Source organism: Micromys minutus (genome assembly GCF_963924665.1).
Source record: "Micromys minutus genome assembly, chromosome: 33".
In the NCBI taxonomy this organism is placed as follows: Eukaryota; Metazoa; Chordata; class Mammalia; order Rodentia; family Muridae; genus Micromys; species Micromys minutus.
The window spans coordinates 12,652,031-12,673,281 of NC_137968.1; the positions used below are offsets into that span (position 1 = coordinate 12,652,031).

General features: G+C 34.3%; 1 protein-coding gene across 3 annotated transcripts in view; it reads right to left on the reverse strand.

Moving 5' to 3' along the window:
- The window catches only part of CSMD3 (CUB and Sushi multiple domains 3), a gene marked incomplete at both ends in the record, with an annotated part of 1,162,760 nt that overhangs the window by 10,790 nt on the left and 1,130,719 nt on the right, over nucleotides 1–21,251 (reverse strand). For all 3 annotated transcript variants that reach the window (XM_080909303.1, XM_080909302.1, XM_080909301.1), the window contains 5 exons: nucleotides 2,018–2,083; nucleotides 5,478–5,657; nucleotides 9,933–10,044; nucleotides 14,644–14,717; nucleotides 16,645–16,818. In XM_080909303.1, the coding sequence (XP_080765429.1) occupies nucleotides 2,018–2,083; nucleotides 5,478–5,657; nucleotides 9,933–10,044; nucleotides 14,644–14,717; nucleotides 16,645–16,818 (606 nt within the window). The remainder of the gene's footprint in view (nucleotides 1–2,017; nucleotides 2,084–5,477; nucleotides 5,658–9,932; nucleotides 10,045–14,643; nucleotides 14,718–16,644; nucleotides 16,819–21,251) is intronic.

The window sequence follows — 21,251 nt, forward strand, 5'->3', positions numbered from 1 at the left end:
GCATTGAACAACCAATTTGTATATTTCCCTGTAGAAGAGGAGAACAAGTGTTAACAAATGTTACAGGGGTTACGGGGAGAAGGAAACCATCATATATTGTTGAGGGTGATTACAAACTGATGCATTCACTATGGAAATCAGTGTGTAGAATTCCCATACACAAATCTACCCTGTGGTCTAACTATACCACCCTTTGAAATAGCTCGAAGAGCTCAGTATCCTACTCCACAGAGTCTGTCAGCCATGTTAATTTGTGTTCTATTTGCAAGAGCTATGGAATGGAAATAACCTAAATCTCCTATCACAATCTAGTGGGCAATAAAAATGCCTTGCCCTTGTTTATCTCCCTTTTATTAAATGTACATATTAATTTTAACTTCTGTATCCAGGTTTTAAAACGTTGTTATATGACTGTGAGTTTCACTTGATCATATTGATGGTTTTCATTCTTATGAGACCTATTCACTGTGTCTCATTTATGTTTATGAAAATAACACAGCTTAGTGTATTCTTACTTACCAATGATTTATCTAAATTTTTGTAGATTTTACAGAATTTGAATTTCTTTTCTTTCTAATAGGGTGAGAATTTTTTAAGATGATTAATTGGTGTTGAATTATATTAAATGTTGATTTTACAAATAGTATAATGATAATACATTTTACACTTTAATCTCTCAGTGTAATTCATTACTTTAAAAAATATGGAAAAGAAAATACACCAATGATAAATAAGACATGAATTTGGTGTATTTTTACTTAATGTTAGGTTTGATTCACTAAAATTTCAAATTCAAATTCCATTCATATCCCCAAGTCCAATGAGTCCAATATTCTTCCTTAGAAGAATGCCTTTCTTAACCCTGTTAATTATATGGAGAATATGCAATTAATAAAATCTTCTTGAGACTTTGATGCTTCCATGTTGCTTTAAAATTTGGCAGTCCTCATCAGTAGAGCAATATGGGCTTGGTATTTCTTTGAAAATATTATAAACATTACAGTAGTACATGACTATTAAGCTGTTTTGATATCATCTATCAAAACAAAATATGACTTTATAATAATGTATAAATAAAATAAAAATTGGCAATTGTTGATATTTTTAAAACCTTTAAATGTATTTAACATGTTTTGTGATAATTGTATCTCTTTTATTAAAAAGTCTTTCAAAATGTTTCTTTATTCATTAGAAATTTTTCTGTTTTGTCATCTATAATTTTCTTTTTATCTTTGTACTTATTTTGACTGTTATATTTTAAACTTTATAGGTTTTTAACAGAGATAGGACATCAACTCTGGGGATTTCTTTTCTTCTAATATAAGTATTTGAGTCTATCTATAGCCTTGAGAACTTTACTTTGGTTTAAGTTTCTAATTTGGACTGAAGAAAATAACTGTATTCAACAGAAATATAATCCTTAATGATGTAAAAGATGTAGTTAGGACAAATGGAGTAACATATAATACACTGAATACTTGATGATTTACTCTAATAAATATCAAGTATGGTAAATAATGTTAGAATGAGAATTACATTGAAGTTATTGGAATTTTATTTCAACGTTTTTAATGACTAGGCCATATAGTTAAGATTAAATTTTTAAATCAAATGATTACAAATAAATTGTACAAGTTCTAGAAGTTAGTGATCTTATCCTCTGTCAAATATATACCTCTGTATAAATATATACCTTTTAATTTAAGTCTTGTCTTCTATTTTAATTTTGTATCTAGAAATCATTGCCATTGTTATTATAAAATGACTTTAAAATGAAAATCTGTAGATAGATGTATAAGTTATATTTTTAAACAAATAACTCTATCTAATAATTTTGACATATTAAATTAAATATTTTATGCAATAAGCTAACATAATGTAATATAGAAATTATAACTAACAGAGTGAGACATCATTTTGCAACATAAACATTATTGTTTTAAATAAGTGAGTAAGGAGAAAATAATTGATCAATTTTAAAGATCATGACTTTCTTCTAGAACAACCAATTACTTACCACTTAGCTTTGGACTAGGTGTTCCTAATGCAGGCCGAGGATCTTTCACTAATGTTTTGGAACCAGCTGTGGCAACAAAACAGCATTTCTGAAAGTCAATATACTATACACAGTGTGGCACACTATCATTTTTTAGTCTGAAACATTGCATAATTTCCTTGAAAATTCTTTATTCCTTCCATTTCAATAAAAGCACCTTCTAATTAACAGCTTTAGCAATTATTCCCTTCATAACCCCTTGGGACAAGAACTTTTATTTCATCCTCACAGGCAGTTTATCTTTGATCAAAGGAAGAAACTAAAATGAAAATATGATACCATCATGGACACCAAGGAGCGAATATTTGTTATTGTAGAAAATGGAAGAAAAGTATCTATACAGATCTCACACTTAAATTTCTTAATTTGCTAAAATATTACTTTGTGTATCAGAAATTGGGGATGATAAAAAGTGTTGAAACATGCCAAAGAAAGTACATGTACCACCAAAATCACATGTGGGGCTAGAGAGAAACAGAAAGGGTGGAGCTGAGAATACATGTTTTTGCTCATAGAATCTTGTCATGTTTTTAAGAATATTTAGTGGAACACAGAATTTCAATAAATATTGAACTGAAGAAGCTGAAACAGCAGTCTCTGGAAAAACAGGATTCTACTTTCATATTAGTTTTAATAAAAAGTAATGAATACAACAAAACGATTGCTGATAAACCTGTAGTACTGCAGTGGGTTCCAATATGATATCAAGATTTCTATTTTTTTATTTTTTTGTAAATATGAAACCCTAAGCTAGACATATCGCAGAGACAGGAAATATAAAAATAAACCTACTAACCTAGACAATTAAATTAATGCCGTTATAAGCTTATAGAGATATTTCAGTCGATTTGTCTTTGGGGGATTTAAGCAGATAAGTACAGACTGGAATGTATAAGTCCAAGGCTAAACAGAGAATGTGATAGAAATGCTAACATGGGTGTGATTTCCAGAGAAGAAAGCACTGTCCTTAAGAAAATTCCTAAGGACAACATAAGAGAAGTTGAAAGGAGAAGACAAATGAATTCAAAGTCTTTAGAAAATCCCAAGTGGAAAAGAGTTTATAAAGAAAATAAAAACTGGACAACACTATTAACAACTGATCTAAAGTATAACAATACAAATATTAACACTTTCAAAAATGTTTAAGGATTTTTGTCTATTAATATTAAGGCCAGTTGGGGAAGGTCACATAGATGAACAGAAGAGGACAAGTGAATACTAGTAGCAGACATTGTAAAAAAAAGGAACTTAAGTAGTGGGTACTCTAAGAAGGGGAACAAACCCCCACAGGATAGCTTTCTGCCTAAGGAGGGAAGGAAAACTGTTCAAAATACCGATAAAATATGGACCTACTGTGAACCATCAAACAATGTGGTCTTAGAGGAAAGTTCAACAGATGTGAAAAAAAAAATGCTTCTGCTGACATAATATGTATAGAAAATATCCTTCACTGACTCACATGGGAAGTATGTGTGTTTCACTGGTAAATTCAGTAAATCAGTACTAAGTTTTTTTTTCCTGGTGAAACACCAAAAAGTATAGACTATAGCTAGATCTACTGAAAGGATCAAGCTACACTGACTCAGTCAAAAGTAGTGAAAATTAGAACTCTTACTTAGATGTCTAGCCCAAACTCTGTGAAAATTTGTGAGAAAAAAAATCTATGAAACATGATATATTGAAACATTGCCTACCATACTGGATCAAATAATATCTTTTAGAAATCCCACCCTACATTAGGATAAGATCTTAGTTAAAAGTAAACTGTAGCTGTAATTAACTGGAGATATCAAGTTAACATAGTACTGAATTTATAGTAAGTAATATATAGAACAAGTTTTCTCGTAAAAAATGCCATGAGCATGCAAAGAAAAATATCACATATGAAGAAGAACTCGGAAATCACTGGGAGATTATGAGTGAAAAAATGCCAGTAATTCCTCATAAACGACATTGGGTAGGGAAAGATTGTGTCTCTGGGCGTGGTAGAATATAGCAAAACCTGTTCACTCTTTTATTTTGGACTTCTGTCTTAATATATATGAAAGAATATATTTGTATTATGTAAAGTCATTCATAGGTAGGTAATTTCTTAAGACAAACATAGAAAAAAATGTGCTAATAAGCCCATTTTAGAGTAAGAAAGTGAAGGGGACAGAAAAAGAAATGGAATCAAGTTAGCATTGAAAAGATGTCATAGAATTGTAGATTGATGTCTATATGCAGGTAAGAACAGGCACAAAATAAAGCAACAACACTGGACAATAGAACAGGATTGTGGAGGCAGAGTTTTTGAGATGTAAGAGACATGGGAGAGAGAAGAGAGGAAGAGGAAGATGGGGGAAGAGAAGGATGACCCAGATCCATGTAGCTTTAAATAGACACAGGTAGCTATGAGTATCTTATGTGGAGAGCATCTTTGGTGCCTCTGGACAGTTGGTGGCAGGAATTCTTGCTTCACCAGGACAATCAGAAGCTGGTCAAGGCAGTAATCTATTACTTAGAGAAAAACCTACTTTTACACTTGAAGGTCAGGGCTGAACTCTTAGAATTGAAGCCCCAGGCAGTACATTTGCATTTGAAGCTCAGTGCTGGCTCAGGGGATGTAGGTGTGGCTGTCTCTTTGTCTCATGGGACCCCCTTTTGTCCCTGACCTTCACACCTGTCCTCCACAGCCAGGTTGTTTGCTTATTAATTTTCTTGTTCCTGGACTCAGAGCTGATGCTATCTTTCTGCATGTAATTAAAGTGGCTTAAAAGAGGACTGGATAAAGAAGGCTTCCCTTCAGCCTCTAAACTGACCTAAGTCATGTTACAATTTTGACTGTCTCTTTTTTTTTTCAATCCTTCCTCAGGCCCTGGGGAACCTGTTGTTTGACTGAGCTGGTTTCTGACAATCTTATAAAGAATAGTAGATAATTACAGGAAAATTTGCCTTATCTAGGTGGGCAGTTTATATCAATTATCAACTGGCTCTAAGTTTATTTTGTAGATGTTTTGTGAGGTGAGAATTTACTGACATAAGTCTGACTGATAAATTACAAGCCTCTAGAGTTTTGATTTTGCCAGGTTATAGGGATTTGTGACTGCCAACCTCATGATAGGCAGTCCTTGAATGGGACTGGTATGGCAGGGATCTGCTATGGGAACTAGATAGGCAGTTGCAGCAGGAGGTAGCCATGGCAGTAAGATCAATGCCAGGGACAGAGAGTAGCCAGCAGCAGAGTATCATGATGTCATTTTACATTTTTTAAATATCTACCTTTACATAGAATGAGCAGAATATGTCCATTTTTTTTTTCTGGAACCAAAAATGCCTACATAGCTTCAAATTTTTGACTTGGCCAACAAATATTCTTCCTTACAGGAAGATGTAAGCAGCACGTCCTAATATATTAAAAACATCCGTAAAGAAACATTACCTTCACAGACAGGAACTTTTCCAGTCCAGGTGTTATCAGATCTGCATACTCTATGTTCAGTTCCCCCTGCTAAGAAGAATCCAGGCTGACATGTATAGATGAGTGTGTAGCCGTGGGAGGGAAGGTCCATTCCTACTACGTTTGCATGAGCAGGACTTTCTGGCTGTTTACAACTGTGAGCTATATTAAAATCAGAGAAAAAAATGTTAATTTTTTAAATACATCACTAGAATTTAGAGGCAATAGTCAAAATACACAGTTATCCTAACTTTAATTGTATTAAGTACACATTTCCAAGGTTAATTTAATGAACCAATAAAATATGCCAAAGTGAGTATATACAACATATCCTGAGATTTCTTAGGAAAATGTGTGAATAATACTGGGATATGTTAAAAGAAAAAAAAGAAGACTATAGGAAGGAAAGAAAGAAAGAGGGAGGGAGAAGGAGGGAGAGATGGGAAGAAACAAAACTGATTCTGATAATTTACCTCCTAAATAAATATTTTAGCACAATCTGAGAGATTTACAAAGAACAGTGATGGGAGGAAATGAAGGGGCAAATAGAGGAGCAGGTATTGAAGAAAAGATCATACAGAGACTGCCTCACCTGGGGATCCACCCCATATGAGCCACTAAACATAAATACTATTGTTGATGCCAAGAAGTGATGCCTGGCAAGAACCTGATTTGGATCCCTCCTCAGAGGCTCTGCCAGAGCTATACAGATGCAGAAGATGCTTGCAACTAACATTGGACTGAACAAGGGGACACCAATGAAGGAGCTAGAGAAAGGACTGAAAGACCAAGAGAGGGGACTTAAGAATCTGAAAAGGTTTGCAACCCCATGGGAAGAACATTATCAACAAACCAAACCCTCCAGAGCTCGCAGAAGCTAAAATAGCAACGATAGAGCACAGATGGAGAGACTCATGGCTCCAATTGCATATGCAGCAGAGGACAGCAGTGTCTGGCATCAATGGGAAGAGATGCATTTTGTCCAGTGAAGGCTCATTTTCTCAGTGCAGGGGAATGCCAAGGTGCTGAGGTGGGAAAGGGTAGTTGGGAGAGGGAGTACCATCATGGAGGCAAGGGGAGGAGGAAGGATTGGGATTGGGAGAAAAGTGGATAACATTTGAAATATAAAAATAAAGAATATCCAATAAAAAAAAAAAAAGTTAAGACACTGAAGTAAAAATTTTCACAAGATAATATTTTCTATTTATTTTCTAGAAATATATATTTTAATATATAAATATATATATATATTAGATAAAAACATTTCTTGAAGCTAAATGCAACCAAGCATCCTTTATATCTACATATATTAATGATATATTATACAGGAATATATTTTAATATTTCTAGCTTCTGGAATTCTCTGGCTATATTTTGGTCTATGTGCTAGAAGAATCATTTTATTCTTCTAGTTTGGGGTTGCTTTTCTTTTTGAACAATTCATTTAATAAACAGTATTCTTCTACTTATTTCCTCATAGAGATTCAAAAAGCTATGAATAATGGCTAATTCAGTCCAGTTTATGCTAAATACTAAATAAACACAATGATAGTTTACATTTATTCAATTATCAGTATAAAGTAATTCATTTCATTTTTTGCATAGCAGAATGGTCTGTTTCCACTGAACTTTGCTTTCATTGATATATATGGAACCAAGACCTCATGTATGCAAGACAAACACTCTACTATATTTGTTTGTGTGGCTATATTATTGTTCATTTTAAATTCTCATTTTGATACTAATTCTCAGTTGCCAAGACAGGCTTTGAACATGTGGTGCTCACGCCATAGCTTTCTGAAAAGCTCACATTATATGCTTGTGTCCCAGTTTTCAGCTCTGCATTATTAAGCTTCTCATAATAGACACAGACTATTGTTATTACAAAGCAGTCACTGGAGATGGTAGGCTGTACTTAAGGAACCAAATAATAATCATAGCTCACCAAAGAATCTCCATTTATTGTAACTGGCTACAGTTGCAATAGCCAAAACTGTCAGAAAAAAAAAAAAAAAAAACATATTCTGAACTATAGATGTAACTTTTATTTTCAATATGGAATTGTTGTCTTAATGCTAAGTAAACTCACCATGTCTAAGCTCTGGCTAGTTTGGTCAACTTAGCTGGTCTGGATTAAAATTACTTTCCAAGCTGACTGATTCAAACTATATTCTTTTAGCTTCTGGTTCAATTGCTCTGCTTGTTGTAAAACTAATTCTGGCAATCTGTTCTAATCTTCTGGGTCCTTATTTTCTGTTTCATTATTTCTTTACCTGAAATATGTCTCTGTAAAACTGCTTCTTCTCTCCCTTTTACTACCATTCTCTTTTAAATAGTCTCCCTTCCCCAGCTAATCTCCTGTGAGTTGGTCATCTTTTATTTCTGACTCATTCTGTCAAATGTCTTTCTGATTTGTCTCTTTGTCCTTCAGTTAGACATCATTCTCAAGCATGGCTACTTCCTTCAACAAACTGACTCTATCTCCACTGGTAGGAATTAAGGGTGTGTCTTTATTCCAGACAAATCATACCATGTGAAATCTGGCCCAATCTTATAGACTTGAAGTATAGAGAAGTCTTTTTTTTTTTTTTTTTTTTTTTTTTTTTAATCCAGCAACCTATGTACTCTGGCTGGAATATAAACATGGCTTTAGTATACACCTTTAATCCTGAACAGTGGGAGTAAGTTTAGTTTGTAGAAGGTAGCAGCTATGTTGAAAAGTTATAGTCAATTGGAGGGCAGCTGAGTATGGGGAGTTTCTTTGCATTAAGAGCCAGTTCTGTTCAGCCTGTTCAGTTCAGTGCAGTGGGAGTTTGATCAGTCACTAGGGAGTCGGAGGTGTGAGTACATTGTAGTTGAGTTGAGTTCATTCATGAGTACAGTTCAGTGTAGGTCAGCAGAGGCAGTTGAAGCCATAGAATTAGAAGGAGCCATAAAACGAAAACAGATTACTATAGTTAGTTTGAGACCAAGCAGTGCAGTTCAGTCAGGAGCTGAGAAAATCCAAAATGAACCCGTCAGCTGGGAGAGAAGTTTGAGCCAGAACAGCTGAGTTGAAGCAGCCAGCCGGAGTTCAAAGAGAACTAAAGACTTTGAGCAAGCATTTCAGTAAGCCTCTGAGATGACAATCACATCAAGTGAATGAATGTTGCATTTATATAGAAGGGCTTTGAATGTGATCCATTACCAGAGCTGTCATGTTGTTGGATTCAAATTCTTCTATACTGAGGCTACACTGAGAACTCTCTAATGAAGAATTTTGCCATAATTAATTATAAGCCAACGATTGAAGTCATGATTTATGTTCTAACTTCATAATTGAAACATTACTGATATTGTTGGTATTTTCATATACATTATATTTTCATTGTTGTTATACTTTGCAAGAGATTTAGAATTTAAAACAGAAGAAAGAAGATAATATTAGAGGAAATGAAGTATAAGTGTCTGAATGGCTTAATTTATTTAAAATTGTACATCTAAGCATCAGAGACACTAAAACTGGTTCTTTCTTTTCATTTATTTTGTTATTCTGGTTTGCTTTATTTTCTCTGTAAACCTCCTCACATATGATTAAAAGTCACTATGATTCACTAATGAGTAGCATCTTTGAAAGTATTTCAAGTTTGAATGCAGACCCAGGAGATGATGTCAAGAAGTGCTCTCTGACAGGAATCGGATATAGATGTCTCCTGAGAGGCTCTGTCAGAGCCTTAGTGATACAGATGAGGATTCTTGCAGCTAACCTTCAGACTAGGCATAGGGACCCCAACTGAGGAGTTAGAGAAAGGACTGAAGGAGCTGAAGGGGTTTGCAATCTCAAAGGGAAAAAAATATAACCAACCAGATCCCCCAGATATCACAGAGACTAAAGCACCAACCAAAAAGTAAATGTGGAGGAATCCGTGACTCCAACTGCATATACAGCAGAGGATGTCATTGTCTGACATAGGAGGAAAAACCCTTGGTCCTGTGAAGGCTCCTTTCCCAAGTGTAGGGAAATTGCAGATTGTTGAGGTAAGAATGGGTTGGTGGGAGGGGAAGCACCCTCATTGAAGCAGGAGAAGGGGGATTGGAGAGGGGAAAACTGTCTAAAGGGGTAACATTTGAAATGTAAATGCATAAACTATCCAATAAAAAAGAAAGTTTTCATCACTTAAAACACCATATGAACAAACTCACATCACAATAAAAAAATTTCACCGAAAGAACAAAATTGTACCTCCTAAGACCTGGTCACTTTGGAAACACTGCTTTTTAATAGCCAAGGGATTTTGATGCAAGATTGAAATGATAAAAATGGAATATGTTATGCATTAGATGAAAATAATTTTATATGTATCTTATACAGACACAAATTAGTTTCTGCTGTTGGAAGAAAAATGTGTGTATGAACTTAGATCCATGACACATGCCATGTAAATATACAGTTCTTACGTATGCACTCAGGTTGAATTCCACTCCATGTCAAGTCAGGAAGGCAAGTTCTTGTTGTAGATCCTTGAAGCAGGTGTCCCTTTTTGCAGTGGAACTGAACAACACTTCCTACCTATAGTAAATGACATAAAATTCAAAATTTAATTGCAAAACTAGTACCAAATAAAAAATGTTTGAATAAAAAATATATTCAGAAGAAATCTGTAAGACAGGATTAAAAAGCACTTTATGAGTGAGCATTTATGAATCACTCAGTTGGATTTTCAAAACACACCATGAAGTCCACAAAACCTGGTCACTACAAAGGACAGAGTATACACTGAGTACTGAGGAGGTTAATGAGAGTTTGAATCCCATTTGGAGTGCAAGGGCAGCCTAGAATAAATAAGACGTTTTCTGAAAACAAATAAAAATGATTAAAAACATGATGAAAAGCTTGCAGATGTGAGAACATCATCTGTTTGATGGCATAGTACAGAACACACATACTTGATTGCTGTGAATAATTCAAGTGCATGAGAAACACGTAAAGAAGGAAAGCTTTGTGCCACAGTAGCACGGGTTGATGAATCATTTGTGGAGAGAATTAGTTCTGAAGTGTCTCAGAGGGCAAGAGGATGAATAATAAAGGGCTTTAATTCTAGTTATGAACTTAACATTGTCTTTTCAGTTTTAGTGTAAACATACTAAATTCCTCTGTGGCAGAGAAACTAGAAAACAATTAACTCATAATTTATTGCAAGAAAAAAATAAGATTTATCAAAAGTGTAGTAGTGGCTGACCAGACAAGTGGTACTTAATGTTGGTCTCTTTAGATTCCCTTAAATATATCCTGACAGAATGTAGTCAGTGGTTTAGAAATTATCACTTAGACTCTGCTTTCTCCTATCTATTATTACTATCAACATTAGTCCTGAAATTCTTGGTTTAGGAAATAAATAATAATAAAAGTATTTTATCTTAAATATATGTATATGTTTTATAACTTATATTCACACACTCATTATTTCAGGTACTAAAATACGACTCAATATGTGTCCCTCAATTAATATACAAAGATATTAATTTCAATTGCAAACTATACACCAACATTATTATTTGACAGGATATCTTGTGATTAAATAACTAAAGAGTCAAACTGAAAATATTCCATAGCTTATAATTACTTTATGTAATGAACACTGAATCCAAATAATGTATCTTCCAGTGCCCAGAGGGTTATACAACAGTTGATGAAAAATGTGTTCATGGCTGTTAATCCATAATTGATCTCGAGGACTTATCAATCATTCTGACAGCTACTCTTTCCCAGCCTCCTGGTCACTCTTGAAAATAAATTTATTCTCACATGCAAATTTCTGGATAGAATAAAAATTATGTTGGACAAGGTTATTTTAAAATGATTATTTCATTATCTGTATCAACAGGTGACATACTCTAAGTGTTAATAATAAAATAGATATATATCCTGAAATCTCCTTCATAATCCTACCTTTGCAAAATAGTGAAATTTGAAAATACAGAAATATTAAAGTATGTATTTTGGCTTGAATAGCTCAGCTCTTCTTATCTCTGTCTGCCATTTCTCTTTAATTATCTTTCTATGAATATAAATTTACTTCCTCACAATGAGATGCCTGTCAAACCAAGATGAATAGACAGATTAAATGGATTATGGGAACCTAGAAATATTTGGTTTATTGTTGTTTTGTTGTTGTTTGTTATCCCAATGCTTGAGAACGAACCTAGCTAGGGCTTCATGCATGTCAGAAGAATGTTCTGTCACTGGGGGAGTACCTCATACTACTTTTGTTAAAATAAATATTTTATGCATGAGGTTTTGATATAAACAGAGATGACATCTTCCTGGAAACATGCCCAGTACAGAGATATGAATACTAATGTACAGACTGAGTAGAATAAAGAATTTGTATGCTCTCGTTGAATTCCTAATTTCTATGCTTAGGTGAGTTCATGTTTTATTGTTAACTTGCATATACCAGCACATGATTTATAGTGCCTTAGTATTGTGTAGTTTTTTACTATTTTCAAGCAGGACTTTTTTCTCATTTCAGAAATATAACATTTGCATATGAAAAATATTTATTATTGTCATCCAATAAACAACCAACAAACTTTTATAACTTTGTATTATACTGGTTCTATTAGACCAAATGAACATATTTAATATGCATATGCTTATATTAATGCATGTTAAACATATCCTAATATGTTAACAATAGACATATTATAGGTAGACTATAATAAAATAAAACATATATATACATATATGTATATGTCACTCTATGTAATAAAGTTGAAGGTTATGCTAACTGTCTGATAATATTTTTCAGTGATAATAAAATTTCATTTTTCAATGATAATAAAAATAAAGTTAATAATTCTAAGTTAATGATTCTGTTCCTTTGTTATATTGCCACTCTGAATTCAAATACTCCCTTTCCATTTTTTTCAAACAATATTTGAAAAAGACATGTAGTTGTCAGAAAATCAGGTGGATTTAATAAATAGTTACTAATATCAGTGTTTTATAAGACTGGCAAGATGAGTCAGTGAGTAATAGTTTTGCTCCCAAGCCTGACAACTCGAGTTCGATCCCTAGAACTCATATTGTATTAGGAGATAGTGGACATTTGAAGATTGTCCTCTGATTTTCACAGGTGTGCCCCAGTAACCTCCATCCCACAAATAAATAAATGTATTAAAATTTTATGGTTACTCCTGGAATGAATAGGAGACATAGCTCCCGCTTTGGCCTATCATTTAGGCCAGCCAGGGTTACATGGTAAAACATTAGAGACAGATAGATGCTTGCCTGGCATCATTTTCTTTTGTCTTTGTGTGCCAAACTAATGCTGTATAAAAATTACCTTTTTATGTGCAATTAGATCAATTAATAACAGCCTTTTACAGAGATAAATGGCTAAGATCTTTAAAATACCTAGCTTACAAAGACAGAAGCATGCGTTTACAGTTTGGTATTATCTGAACCATACCGAAGCAAGCCTGAAGAATTGAAAATCAATGTTCATACTTTGCCTTAAAAGTAGATAAGTGGAAATTATTTTTAGTAACAAAAATATGGCACTTTAGATGAGCCCTTCCTTTAGAAATAGACATTTTTCACTTTCACACTGAATTTTCTTCAGCATCACACAATTTAGAGAAGCCTGCCACAGAAAGCAATTGAATAATGTCTAAATGGTCTATTTCTACTGGATTCAGCATGTGGTTTGGCTCCCCTTTGACCCTTGTAACAGAAAACTTGTTGATTTATACATAAAATCTAATTTTGAAAAAGGGGGGGGGGGAGAGTAAATCACACATGAATGGGCATGTTGAATGATTCCCATTGGAAAACGCAACTATGAATTTTAAAATACCAAGTTATGGAAAGATTACTTTTCAGAAATTCACCATATCAATTACTGAGATATTAAATAAGCATTTTTCTCCACAACTGGGCCTTGCTTTCAATATTTCTTCTTTAGACCCATCTCAATTTTCCTCCCAGCTCCCCCATCTTCCTGTAAAATCCCCTTGCTCACTTATATAACTACTCACAGTCTCTGTGTTGCTTAAAGATTTCCTGAGCAGGATGCTCACTGCTACCACCTTCTTACTTGTCTTATTGTAGAGTTCATGTTTTCTAGAACCACATTCTCATTTTCTCTCACCACAACCCCTTTCTTCAAGAATATCTGCATTCTTGTGTTCATGAATGTAAATATGATTTTGCCCATTGTTTTTGATATATGTCAACAAAAATATACAAATTTAAGAAGCACATATGACTACCTTTTGGGCAACTTCCATTCAGAATGGTTATATTTACTTAATGTTCTCAGGGGAAGTCAACATGGTAGTAATACCGTCAGTGGCACACATGGAAGGTTGAGACAAGCGTTTGAGGCTGATGTAGAATGCATAGTAAAGTGTAGTCTCAAGAAAGAGAAAGAAGAAACAAAGAAATGAAGAAAGAAAGAGGGGAGAAGGAGGAAATAAGGAAGAAAGATAGAAAGAAGAAAGAGAGAAAGAAAGAAAGAAAGAAAGAAAGAAAGAAAGAAAGAAAGAAAGAAAGAAAGAAAGAAAGAAAGAAAAGCCCAAGAGAAAGAAATCCTAACATAAGACAGGAGCAAAGCATAGGTAGTCAAAATTTCTGCAGAGCATTTTTTTTTTCTTTTATGATGGTGACTCTGAGTCAGGTAAAATACAAGCCCAAAGCAGTTGTAATTTTAATTTCCCTGCTGGATAAGAATGCTGAACACTTTTCACATATTGATTTGCCTTTTGTATTTCTCACATTGAGAAGCATCTACTCATTAGTTCATTCAGCTGTAAAGAAGAATGAAATTAGGACATTTTGAAGGAAAATAGATAAAATCAGAAATCATTATACTAAGAGACGTCCAAGACTGACAAATGATTCACGTTTGCTTCCATACATGGAATATAGGATTAAATAGTGTGCATATGCAATAAAAGCAATAAGCTATATAGGTTATGAAATCTCAGGCTGTAATCTATTTCTGGGAAAGAAGAAAAGCAAAAGGGGGGAGCAGTTGGGCATAAGGAAGTATGATAGGGCCTGGGCATAATAATATATTGTAATAATATATGTACTAAAATATCAAAATAAAATGCATTTCATGCTATCATAAACAGAACCTAATAATAAAATAATACCTACTTGAAATCCAAACGTATTGTTTTGTGATCCATGCCTTGGTACTCCTGGGTTTTCACAAGACGTTCTAGTAGGTTCTAAAGTAAAAAATCAAAAGAGAGCACTCCTCGGTGAACTCAAAATAGTTGAAACCAAATGCATACAACTTCTGCAAGTCCCAGTCAAACAAATCCAACCACAGAGATGGAAGCTGGGAACACAATCCTAACCTTCACAATATAGTGACTGCTAGTCATTATCTGCATGAACAAGTGACAATTTTCTCTAGGAGAGTAACAACTGGCATGTCAGCCAAGCTCCACTGAAACCACACTTCCAAAAAAATCGGAGCAGTATAAATTGGTCACAAAGGGCCATTTTAAATATAACATAAAGTTGTATGAGTAAGGAAGGGGAGGAGGCTCTAGGAAGAGTTGCAGTGATGAATATGACCAAAATGCAATGCAGTTGTGAGGACAGTGTCTTCCATAACCTTATGAATTTAACTATTGGTTCAGAGTTTGTAGAAATGTCTGAGATACTTAGAAAAGGTGGCCTTGGTGGAGGATGTTTGACACTGGGGGTTTGCCTTGAAAGTTTAAAGATTCAAGCCCCTTCTTGTTCACTCTCTCTGCTTTATGATTGTAATTCAAGATCAGGACTTTTGCTCTGCAGAGTATACATACCATCTGTTGCCTTAAACCCTTCTGCCCCCAAGAATCACACATATTTTTTCCCAACTCTAATTCCAAGTAGGCTTTTTCTCCTATAATTGGCCTTGAACACTGTGTTTTTATCAGAGCAATGGGATAGTAATTAATATACAGATACCAAACTTTCAAAAAGAAAAAATCTATGTGACCAAGTATACTTCTCAAATGCAAGTCAATTTTAAATAACCTTGGCCTTAGCAAATGCACTCTGGGTAAGAATATTGAAGATAATAGTAGCAGAACCTTCCTAATCTTGAAGCAAGAATTTCAGGTTGAGGCTGGAGAGTCAGCTCAGTGATTAAGAGATTAAATTAGTTTATATAGCATCTGATGCAGTGACTGGCATAAATATCCAGCCTCTTATAACAGCCTGTTACTCCAGCTCTTGGAATACCAGACAGTTGTGACCTCGGCTAGATCTGCATCCGCACAGACATACCCACACACAGACTCCCACATGTACACATTTTTTTAAAAAACACATCTTTAAAAAAAGAAATTCAACTCCCTTTATATGCATTATGTGGCTCTTGAGACTTTGAAACGTGTGTCAGAAGAGAAGTACTTAATATCAAACCTACCCTCTAAATGAAAAGTTTTCTTTTAAAAAAAAATACTGCTTTCAAGAAATCTGTGTGTATGAAATGTTGGCTTGAGATATAAGATAGGGCTATATTTTCCTGTAAAAGGAAAAGCAATTCATAGACACAGGACTGATAATTCTGAGTGATCTGATACTTCCCTGAAGGTCATTCCTGCCTGCAATGGTAGAGCTGGTCATCTCTGAGTTAACTGTCTGCATGGAGGATACTAGGTAGATTTCTAAACTGTAGCATTTATTGTTAGTTCACTGGTGTGTGTGTGTGTGTGTGTGTGTGTGTGTGTGTGTGTGTTATCCCTTCAAATATCCCTATGTTTTGGAGCAATTTTCACTGCATATGAATGCATTTTACTAGTTAAAATATTTTAAAATAATATTACTTAATAATACTACTGTTCTGACACGCCCTTCTTATTCATTAATCTTATGGGTGATGAAATCATTTCAGTATTCTTTCTGGAAGTCTAAAGTGACAAAAAAAATGATGGCATGATCCACTTGTATTCATTCTCAGTACGTCTAAAAGGTTCTATACATACATACACACATACATACATACATACATACACATATATATATATATATGCATATATATATATATATATATATATAATACCACCTATACCTTTTACATTGTAAGACAAGCATTAAATGGTCTCTCCATATACTATTGTGCAATTACAGAGCATAACCAGCCTTTATCAGTATTACCTATGCAGTGAGGTGATGAGCCACTCCAAGTGCCATCAGTTTGGCATAGTCTCGTGCTTGATCCCACCAGTATGAAGGGAGCATTGCAGCTGAATAAAACCTCTGACTGGTAGATGAAGCTTTTGCCTTCTCGTTTTCCTTGGGAAGGTATACCAGGATCACCACAAAACTTGGCTAGAAGTTAAAATGGAGATATTTATCACAAAATAGATCCAGTAGAGTAAATAATTGGCAAGATCATGAAAATTAACTGGAATATTAAACTAGCCTGATATCTATGATAACTTATTCCAGGAAAATTTTGCAACTCCTTTCTAGTTTACGTATAAATTATATAAGAACATACACAATTTAAACAATTAGTCGGATGTGCTTGCTCTGTTTAGCATGGCCATTAGTAAATGTCAAATGGTTTATATTTTTTATTTAAATAGATCAGAATCAAATAATAAATCTCTAATTACTTATTGCAAAGCTGTAATCTACTCTTGAAATAACATATGCATAATTACACACACATACACCTATAATTATATACACACAAACATAAGCACATATGTATTTTATCTGTTTATTGTACATTTGAGCAACCAAATGTGTATACCAATATGTTTTAATTTAAAAAATAATTTATATTTAAATTATATTTAAAATATTATTTTCTGATTTTTATGCTACCCATATATTCAACAGGATTTTTAATGTGTTGTATTTGTGATGTTCAAATATTTTCATTATTTTATTTAATATATTATCTAATATTATATAACCTTTTATCACATCAGAGTAACTTTTTGTTGTTTTCTTTTAGTTACATTTTTAATACCTTTTATAGAATTTCCTCTTTGAAATTTAATATATGCACTAAGTGTATCATGAGTACTGTGACCTCCACCCTTTCTAAACTCCCTCCTACTGCAATTAACTTATTTCTCATCTCTTACCTATTTTCATGTTTATATTTGTTGAATCTTCAATGATTGGCTGGAATATTACACATTCCTAAACTGAGATTAGCAGAATTTACTGATGGAACAATAGGCTGGAAACTATCCCTCAATCCCTAATACTTTCCAACAGTACCAGAACTGTTGACATGTCTATGTCCCCTCTGGAATCAGCCAATAGACAATTCTTCAAAGTGTGCTATAAAGCCTCTATATGGCTCAAAACTGATTAATGATAGGGTCAATCTCACGTAGACCTACATATACAAATATTTTAATGACTTCCTCTTCAAATTACTGACAAGATACTTAAGAGGATATTAAGCTAGCTTCCTGTATTAGTCAGAGTTCTGTAGAAGAACAAAACATACAGAATTTACATACAAAAATAAATATATAAAAATATATATGTATATATCATAGAATATATATAATATATGAAATATTTGCTATATATATACTATGAATTCTATCTTCATATTTATATATTTTATATATTTAACAAATACCCCATGTTTGTGTTATTTAATAGAATTCATTACAGCTAATCAAACAATGACTGTCTAGCCACAGAAGTGTCAGGTACACCTCAATAGTTTAGTCTATAAAACTCAATGTCTCAACAGGTCTTCAGTATGTATCAGAATCATGAAGATGCGGGCTTTAATGCTGGTAGAGTAATGGACTTCCCAGTGAGAGTGAGAGCAAGCAAGCAAAGAGGGACATCTTCTTCCATGTCATTTATATAAGCTGCAATTGGAAGGTGTTGCCCAGAATAAACATGTATCTCCATGCCGAAAATTATCTGGATTAAACATAGATCTTCCCACTTCAAATAATTTAAATTGGAAAAGTCTCTCACATGTGTACTCATAAACTTTGGCTGCGAAGATGGCAGTCAAGAATAGGTATCGTAATATGCAAATAAACGTGCATGCAATCTTGTGAGTTTGTTAGGTGTTATTTGTATGTATAGGACCCTAGATCTAACAACTTAGCATTGGAAAACCACTTTATGGGTCTCAAGCCTTTTATGTTTGGTTGCTGGTGACGGTTTTCTTTTTTCTCCAGAAAGCCATGTTTTCCATCTTTAAAGCTCTATAAAAGGGCTGTACCAAAGGTCCATATGAGTCATGCAGCCATAAAAATCACTCTTCCTGTGCTTCCCAATGTGGGGTCAGGCTATTTCTTGACATTGGCTTCTCTGTGCTTCTCATTATGATAATCCTGCCTGGTGATTCAGTGTCGCCACCTGGCCCATGATAATTTGGGGCCCAATTAAACCTATTACATTTAATTCATCCAACGGAACAGCAGCACCTCTGACCCTAAGGGCTGTCACAAGAAAAAAGATGACAAAAAACTTTTGAAATACACTGGTGTCCCTGTAGCCATTCTGCAGGATTGATGAAGGACATGTCTTTTGGGTCTTTCCATTTTAGAGTATTATGCTTGATAGAGGACACTCACTTTAGCATTACAATTTCCCCGGTCCTTAAAACATCTTTCATCAACACTAAGCTGAGGAACGTCTAGCATCTCCAATGCCTTTTTAAGATGGACATCTTTATAAGAAAAATTACTCAGCCAATAAATCAAATAAATTTTTGATGACTTTTCTAACTGTGTAAGTGTCCATATTAAACCTAAAATATCCAATCAAGGTAGCTATATCAGCTAACTCAGACTCATCCAGTTTTACTTTCTTTCCAGCGTTATCTCCCAGCCTTCAAATCCATCCCTAGGAATGTTTCCCAGCCAACTGCTCGAATGAGTCAGCAAACCCATTAAGCTGTTTGGTGGTGCCATGTGACAGGTTGCTGCTACTCTTGGACACTGGTACTAAGACACTCCTAGAAAACCTATAGTTGTTTCTTTTGATGATGGCTAGCCATAAACAAAAGGGACTGAGTTTTTTGTGGGTTGTTCAATCTCCCAGGCAGCGAGGGCGAGATACCTTTGGTATTTGGAAACTTAGAACGTTTGAATAATATAATGGAGTGAGCTAGCTGGGTGTCAGCTTTTTCAGGAAGGCTGAAACCCTGTGGGGAAAATAAAGATTTGGCATCTTGGTAAGCATCTATCGCCTCTGTAGTATATAAAACCAAAATCAAATTATGTATCATGTATATGGTACCTATACACATGGTATCTACAAGAGCTCATAAGCTGTGGTCCATCCACACAATCCAGTAGCTATTCAGATAACAAGACCATGTGTCCCAACTGGTTCTCATTATGCATCATAATCCCAAAGAAACAGGTTAGAATGCCAGTGAAATAATAGACTTGCTATCAAGAGTAAGAATAGCAGACAGGGAGGCCAAGCTTCCTTCTTTCATCATTTTCCAAAGGCTGCCACCATCAGTTGTGACCCTCATTAAAGGTAGGTATTTTTAACTCAAAAGACCTATATTAAAAAGTTGATTTTCCCATTTCAAATGATTTGACAAAGACAAGACAAAACAAAACAACACCAAAGTAGTACATCCTCCCTTGTTACGAAGCTTCTTTGGTTCTACTAGGTAAAATACTATTCTGGATACTCTAAGGCATCTCCATATATTTCGAGACACACTGAAAAATACTCATCTTCCTGTGCTCTTAATACATTTCTGAAGGAAGCAAGCCCATATCATCAGTAACAAAGCGAAGGGAACATGTGGTAAGGCAATCAATACTATGGGGAAAATAATTCAAAGGAAGGATATTTAGTCTTTGTGTACGGTGTGAGATGGAAGATGAATGTGCATTTCAAATAACATGGCAATGATCTTCCTAGCAAGGGCAGATGCAGACATCAAAAATCCATGTGTGCCTGGTACAGGATGAACCTGAAGAAGGTCCCTAGGTGATGAGAACAAGTAGGATTTAATCCTCCAGACCAGTAGACCTATATAGAAAAAATTTCTTTTCCTTATAAATCACAGTGTAAAAACAGTGCACCTTGTAATTATTTTTTTCAAATACATTCCATTTCCTAATATGACAATTCATACGCTGAAAATTTGTCTTCCTCTAAAAGAAAAAATAGCAACAAACATAGCAGGCACATGGCATGGCTGCCCGTTAGGTTGCTTTAAATGCTATGCAAATAAAGACATGCCTAAGTGTGATTAGGGCTTTAACCAGAGCATATATAGTTGAAGGCAACAGAAAAATCTAAATGATTCAACATGGTGGTGAGAGTGAGTATTAGCCTGCATGCTGGGCCAGCACAGTCTACTGGTAAATATTCAAAAAACGAGCCTCAATGAAATTAAGGAGTTAAATTATGAATGATAAGCTTCATCTTTCAAAGACAGTTTTGAAATAACTTATTTTCTAACATAATTTTAAGTAATATTAAGAACTTAATTACTATCATATAAAATAGAATCACTTCAAATAATACATAATATAGTGATCTTTGTCTTAAGGGTTCTACTTCTACTATTAGTACTACTACTTTCTATTTCTGCTTTTCCTCCCCTTATCCTAGTTTCAATAAAAAAAATCACTAAATTAATTTGTCTCATCTCTTTGTCTCTCTCTGTCATTCTGTCTCTTTCTCTGTTTCTCTGTCTGTCTCTCTGTCTCTCTTTCTCTGTCTCTCTGTCTCTGTCTCTCTGCATCTTTCTGTCTCTGTCTCTGTCTCTCTATCTATCTATCTATCTATCT